The 7,671-nt window shown below is 41.5% G+C and overlaps 1 protein-coding gene across 2 annotated transcripts in view; it reads left to right on the top strand.

Moving 5' to 3' along the window:
* The first annotated feature begins 520 nt into the window (after positions 1-520).
* The window catches only part of tsen54 (TSEN54 tRNA splicing endonuclease subunit), a 29,848-nt gene continuing 22,697 nt past the window's right edge, over positions 521-7,671 (top strand). For both annotated transcript variants that reach the window (XM_056288237.1, XM_056288238.1), the window contains exons 1-7: positions 521-570; positions 1,724-1,882; positions 2,029-2,092; positions 3,961-4,044; positions 4,230-4,328; positions 4,416-4,468; positions 4,556-4,663. In XM_056288237.1, the coding sequence (XP_056144212.1) occupies positions 521-570; positions 1,724-1,882; positions 2,029-2,092; positions 3,961-4,044; positions 4,230-4,328; positions 4,416-4,468; positions 4,556-4,663 (617 nt within the window). The remainder of the gene's footprint in view (positions 571-1,723; positions 1,883-2,028; positions 2,093-3,960; positions 4,045-4,229; positions 4,329-4,415; positions 4,469-4,555; positions 4,664-7,671) is intronic.

Here is a 7,671-nt window from a genome sequence, read left to right as displayed (position 1 = left end):
TTGCATAGTCTGGTGGGCATACCAATAAGCCAAAATTCTCAAAATGTATTTAGGCACCCCTCTTTGACTCAATTTAACAAACAACTTTTTACGTTTAACACGATCAAAAGCTTTAGAAGCATCAATAAAACACAAAAGAACCGATGAGTTTTGGCCTCTGTATTTGCTTACAATTTTCTTTAAGGCATATATACATAAGTCAGTGCAAACCAAACTGGTTATCAGTGGAGTTGAGAAATTCATGCACTCTATCCAGCAGTATTCTTTCTAGGATTTTTGACAGTTTTAAAGTCCTGATCTTCCCATCCCCTTGAATTACCTATTTGTTTGTTTGTCTCAAAACATGAGACAAAAATATGCGAAAGTAAGTAATGTATGTACACAAAAGAAAAAACAACACCCGTTTGGGAATGTTAAGTGTTGTGCTTTAGCGCCCTCTTGTGACATAGCATTGGAACAACTTTGAAGCTGGATATAGCGTTAGGACCCCGCGGAACACGTCAGTGAGCGACAGGCCAACATGGCGGAACCAAACAAGCCCGGTGTGGAGTTCCGCAGTGAGATATTGAGGTATGTTTTTTTGTTTTTGTTTTTTATCATTAACGTTTAAAAGAAAATGCACCGTTATGGGATATTGCATGTTTGTGTTCAAACAGCAGCCCTAATCGCGATCTATATAACTTTCCACTAAAACATGTACCACAGTTTTCCTGTACGCGTGTTCGTGTTTGTCTGTCTAAATATTTAGATATTAGTATGCATAATATTATACATTTGGACAAGTTCTAAAAGTTAGCATTCTTAGTTTGGATTTATTATGTTCATAATAATGTCAAAACAGATGGCGGCCAACCCCACAACGTTTGTCAGACTACATATTGATGTAGACCAACTATGGACAATTCTGTTTTGTTTTGGGGTTTTTTTGTGTGTTTGTTTTTGTTTTGTTTTGGGGGTTTTTGGGGGGGGGGGACGCCACAGGCATTATGTTTCAGGAAAATACAGAATAATTGAAGCTTTTACATCTGCATTTTCTCATACACATAAAAATTATCTCTCACACCCACAATTGTTTTTCTATTTTGTGATTACCCTCATTGACTACATTAATTCCATAGTCCTTAACCGTAATCTTAACCGTCAGAACCACATGTCTAACCTTCACCTTTACCATAACCTTATCCTAATCCAACCCTAAACCCAAGTCCTAACCCTAAAATAGACCCTAAATAAGTGAGGACTGGACAAAATATCCTCACTTTTCAAAAATGGCCTCATTTTTATGGTAAAAACCCAAATTGGGTCTCACAAATATTGATTAACAAGAACACACACACACACACACACACACACAAACATAAGATCAAACCAAACCCACACATCTTCGTCTCCTCTGTGGTCATATTATATCAAGATTGATCGTAATGTGAGGAGACTGGTTGATATTGTAACGTGCATGGATAAGAAGACACGCTGGCCGCTGGCTTGCGGATCTGACCCTTTAGTCGAGCGGTTAGCGATGTCTCCTGCGGTGCGGGCGACACGGGTTCGCTACCCGGCCGCGGTAGTTCCTGTGGTTGCGTTGTCCCTCGAGTTCGCTACAATATGAAAGTAATAAAGAGTAAAATTTTATGTTTATTGTGCCAAGACCTATATCAATCTATAATGTCACATCAAATGTCAAGTGGTTGAGCTGGTGCTTTGTTCACGTTTGTTATTGCAGTCCGTCTGAGCTGTTCACTGCCCGGTCCAGGAGTCATAAGATTCCAGTGAGAGGACAGAAGGACTTCTTTCCGAATGACTCGGAACAGCAAAGACAACGACTTCAGCAAAGCTTGGATGAACACTGGGACCTCGTCTCAGAGGAAAGAGTGGAAAGACTGTGTGTGGAAGGGGGATATTTATTGATAATGTTATTTTTAAATAGTTTATGAGAAAATAAATCAACACTAAATTTAAGTGTCTATTTGTCCTATGCCGATCCAAGATAGGTCCTGTACACTTCTCTGTTTTTTTTTTTTACTTTAGAGGCAACCTAGTGAAGGCCTTATGGATTCCAAGTGACCAGACAGTGGAACTCCAGTCACCTGCTGTAAGTACATTATCCCCAAGAGAAATCAACTGTCTAAGGTTTCTCAAAACAATTTCACATCTGGAAAAAGGTTTCATTTCTCCTAAAGAACAGGGTGTGGAAGTTGGGAGAACACACAGACAAACAACTTCTCGCTTTGATTACACAAATGCATTTGTCATTTTATTTCCTCATATTCATAATCCCGCCCAACATGGTGTTGCGTAACCATGGCTACACCCTGATCCCTTAAAGTGAGCACATCAACTTAATACATTCAACAAGCCATAATGAATTATGTCCATAAGTCCACTACAAGGGTCTTTTTTTTTAACCCAGACCTCATTGAAATGTCTCACATCGTTTAGAATCATACAGACAAATACATCACTGATAGCCTTGGTATTGAGAAACTCATCTTATTAAAATACCATCATATATTTATATTTTGAAAAAAAAATTTTTTTTTTGAAATTGGGAAGTTCACAGTGCAGTCAGACATGTCTTGATGTGCTTCATTGGAAAAAAAATGCATACCATGCTTTCAGTCAAGTTAGAATTACTTTATTTTGCACCTTTGCAATATATTTTCCTTCTTACTTAGCTGTTATACAGCAGGTTTGTTTACGTGGCTGTAGCTAACGTTACAGGACTCCCTTTTCCCACAAGTGCAGAAGTTTAAAGTTGTTTGGGATGTAGTCCGTTGGAAAAATAAATTGCAATCACATCAGGTTTTATTTAAAAAATATCCTGAATAGCATCCAGGCAGTGTAGCAGTCTATTCCGTTGCCTACCAACACGGGGATCTCCAGTTCGAATTCTCGAGTTACCTCCAGTCACAATTGGCTGTGTCTGCGGGTGGGAAGCCGGATGTGGGTATGTATCCTGGTCGCTGCACTAGCACCTCCTCTGGTCTGTCGGGGCGCCTGTTCGGGGGGAGGGGGAACTGGGATGAATAGCGTGATCCTCCCACACACTATGTCCACCTGGTGAAATTCCTCACTGTCAGGTGAAAAGATGCGGCTGGCGACTCGACATGTATCGGAGGAGGCATGTGGTAGTCTGCAGCCCTCCTCGGATCAGCAGAGGGGGTGGAGCAGCCGCTGGGATGGCTCGGAAGAGTGGGGTAATTGGCCAAGTACGATTGGGGAGAAAAACGGGGGAAAATCCCCCCCCCCCCCCAAAAAAATATCCTGAATAAACATGAAATTAATGAAGATACATCTGTCTATACTGTGAGCTTATTGTTTTTGAAAATGAGATATAACATGTTTTTTTTAGGTTTAAACAATTGCCACTGGACTGAATGATTTGATTGATTACTGATGCAATCGGTGAAGTTTTAGCCTCTATGATATCTGACGATGTGCAGCAGAATTTAATGAATTCTAAAAAGAAAAGTTAAAAAGAAAAAAGGGAATTCATCCTGTAAGACGAAAGCAATAATAAATACAGCATCCAACTACAGCATCTGCTGGACAAAAGGTACATGATTGTTTTGAATAAGGCTGGCTGTACACCTTACGATATTTGATAGGATGTTACTGTCACAGAAATAATGTTTATTGTCTAAGTAAAATGAAAACATTTTTGATCCAACCATAAAAAAGTAGTTGAGATTTATTTTTTCTTTCTTGTTTAGCAGTAACGGCAGATCTTTTTGTTATGCATGTCACAGGTAAAACATAATTTGCCAAATCCTCAGTTAGCTGCTCCTGCCTTCACAACTCATTTTCCTGTGGATACATTGCAGTGCATCACTTGACAGGCTGTCAGCAAGCACACTTTCTCTGCCAATACTCCTTGGTCATCAACTTGAATCAGAAACATTGGAGAAACATCGGACCTTATCTGATGACTCATTTAATCCTCTATTTGCCCACACACAGGGCAAATTTTGGCAGACGATGGGATTTTCTGCTGATGGAAAGCAGTATCTCCGCCCTGAAGAAGCTCTCTATTTAATGGAGTGTGTAAGTGGCAGTTAAAACCGATTGATCAGGCTGTGGTTTGTCACCTTAGTGCAGTTAGTGACCTGAACGAACAAGAATGTTTTATTTGACACTTCATATAGACATAATAGCGCTGTTCATTCTTGGTTTGGGGCAAACTTAGGTAAAAATCATTTATGTAGCTATCTTGTTATAATATCACGCAGGGAAACTTGCAGGTGTTTTACCGTGACCTACCGCTGTCCATCCAGGAAGGGTATGAGAGATTTCTGTCCTCAAAGACCGTGACACTCAAGCAATATCAGGTTTGACTGAGTGTAGTGTGGACCACATATTGGAAGAGAACAGTGTTCCTCAACTTGTCTTAATGTGGTAACTCTCTTGTCATGAAGGTGTTTGGACATCTAAAGAGACTTGGCTATGTGGTGAACAGATTCGATCCCAGGTAATGCACTCTTATGTGTTATGGATTTCTGTGGATGAATTTAGATTATCTTTCGACTAAATTAGAGGATTGTCTCTGGCCTCTCAGTTCTGTGCCATCTTCGTATGAGAGACAGCTGAACCTGCCCGTGACACATGACAGGACCGGGAAACAACTCAAGAGGAAACGCAGTCCAAGCCCCACACCACTGTCAAGGTAGACTTAGACTGCTTTTATTTATCATTGCCTCATATGCATGTCTCATACATACAGGAGAACGAGATTACATTTAACACGGACCACAGTGCCACATAAAACAAATAACACGCAATAACTATTCAATTTAAATTTTGTGGAAGGTCTAAGCACTCGGGCTGTTGAGGAACCGCTCAGGCTGTTGAGGAACCTCCCAGCCTGAGGAATGAAACTGTTGCATAGTCTGGTGGAGGCAGCACAGATGCTCCGGTACCTCCTGTTAGAGTGTAGGAGGTTGAACTGGATGTGGGAAGGGTGGGTGGGAAGCAGGGTCCGAAATTAACTTTTTGGCTTACTGGCCAAGGGGACTGGTAGATGAAAAAATCTACCGGCCAAGCATATTTTTTACCGGCCAAAATAATTAGTAGCCTTTTTTGTTTCATACATACGTTTTCAGTACATATCAATGAGAGAATAAGGTATTGTGCTGAATAAAAGCTTTTGGAAATGTGACAAGCAGATATGAAGCAAAAACATTTTATGTAAAATTAGTCAATGGTTAAGAGATAAAATGTTACAAGTATGATTTCATGTTTTATTTGCAGTATTATTATAACTACTCGAGTGCTCCACGTGCCCATCCCTAGCCCCAGACTACTTCTCACTCTACAGCAGCCACGCTCTTTGCACTGTCCATGAAGTCTGGCCTCCTGCTCCTGACAAGAGTCTTGGTGCCACAGATCAACAGCACTGGTTGGGTCATACTCCCTGATCTTGGGAGATGACAGCTGCACCATCAGTAGATCCGAGAGTGTGTCTGAGTTGAGGTTGGACCGCCAATCAATTTTTTCTTAAATTTATTTCTGATTTTTCCCTTTTTCTCCCAATTTAGTAGCCAATCAATCCCTATTTTAGTTCAAACACCCACCCTCCTACTGCATGCGTTCACCATAGTCCATGGGCCAGACGATATTTCGGTACACTCAAGGTGGCAAAACTTACTTATAATTTTTGAAAGGATCCATGTCTGTAGATGATATTTTGGTATGATAACCATTCCTGAGTGGCAGCTGTATCACAGTTATCAGCTCATGAAGTTAACCACCCGCTAAACTAAATTGCATTTTAGACGCTGGTGCATATCCTGGTTTAGCCTCATGGTCAGGACATTTTTCAATGTTCTATAATATTGTCTTTGGTATCATTTTAAAGGGGACCTTCTTAGCTTTCATTCAAGCCCTGTTGTGGATATTTCTCACAAATATAGAGGTCACTTGAGCTCTTCAACCCGTCAATAACACACATCTTTCTGCAATTTTCGCCTAAACTATATACTTTCTTTTAGCCCTGTGGCATCTAGGAATATCAGGGACACAAAACACAAAAACTGGAATACTCACAGGACTGTAAAGATTCAGAAAATGTATAATATACCTATACTATTTCATTGTGTGAGGTGATTGTGAGCCTTAAATGAGAACTAGACCAAAGCCAGTTAGGTCACAAACTGGTCTCTATACATTTGTTTAAATACACAATCAAAATACATGATAAAAAGGAATACCATAGTGAGGTAATAAACTATTTTAATATTTTAAACAACATTGACATTTACATATACTTAGTCAATGATACATGTAATCCCATATCATTAGTGGGTATATGTAATGGTAATGGGTAGGGTAATGGGTATATGTGAATATGGTTAGATTATTGTTATCAAGCTCTGGGTAACCAAGTCCAGAATCAACATCCTGTGCATCAATAGACTACTACCACAGTAATACCATCAGAATCATCACACTGTCATTCATCAAACTGCTCGTTTCTCTCATCATGTGACTCCCCAAGTTCAATGTCCAGTTCTGGACCATCCTGCTGTTTTTGGTTACTGCAGGTCTGTAACCTGCACATGTCTGTGCATGGAAGTCCATTTGACAGGCACATGCAGCTTGGCATTTTGCATGAATGCACACACTTGCATGTTAGCATTTCCAAGACCACATCTGGTGCAGGTGGGGAGCGCATCCAGTAAATGGCCAGCTTGCCTTCATCGTCTGTCCATCCATACTCAGTAGGGCTTGGCACCACAGGGTTAGCCTGCAGACAGCACTTGCATATTGCTGCCTGATAGTTGGCTCGTTGAACATGCATAAAGAGACAGTCTCTACATGGTGGCAGCTGGCTGGACTCAACCTCTCCCCTTTTGGTGCAGAAGAGCTGGTAACGCAGTTTGTTCATCTCAGCAGTGCTGCTATTAGCAACATACATCCGACAGGTGAACTGCTCAATTTTCTGGAACAGCTCATCACTCACATACCATGTCTGTCCAGTTGACTAAAAGTCTCTTGGCAGGAAGTGTGCTTTCTCACTATCTTCAGGGCATTCAGCTTCCCTCGACCAGCGAATGCACTGACAGTGTCGCAGCCTGTGAAGGCATGTAAGCCAATTAGGCTGTCACAGATGCTGTCTCCAAGTGAACTTGCCAGTTTGGTGATGTCGACAAACCGTGTGCGGTTCTGAGTCCCACACTTCTGGTAGATGGGACAGGTGATGTCCTTCTGGAAGCCAAGACAAAGCACCATGACATCAGTGTCCTCAGCTGTGATGATAACTGACTTTGAGCCCGCATTTGCTGCCCGCAATGCATGCAGGAGCAGACGGGTGTCAGCTTCTTCATGTATGGAGTGCAGTTCTGCTGCTTCCTCACACCCATCTTCTGTCAACTTGTAGCAGGTTTCCTCACAGGTCATGTACAACACCTTGCCATGCAGCATAGCTCTGTATCGTGGGAGTTTCCACTCTTCCACCAGAAACTTGATGAGACTGGTCTTGTTGGAGGAACTGCACAGAAATTTTCTCCACTGCTGGACGTGGTGTCCCCCTGCAAGATTCTTGTACTGGAGAGTGATGTCTCCACCCCGGTTCAGTCGTTCAGCATCTTTGATCGAAGTCTGGTGATAGACATCAAAAACAACATCAATCCTCCCACTCTGTGCTCCCTCATGGAGGACCTGGGTCAAGGCTGA

Source organism: Lampris incognitus, chromosome 10, assembly GCF_029633865.1.
Source record: "Lampris incognitus isolate fLamInc1 chromosome 10, fLamInc1.hap2, whole genome shotgun sequence".
Taxonomy (NCBI): Eukaryota; Metazoa; Chordata; class Actinopteri; order Lampriformes; family Lampridae; genus Lampris; species Lampris incognitus.
The sequence above is the reverse complement of the archived record's forward strand: the minus strand, read 5'-3'. Positions and strand labels throughout refer to the sequence as shown.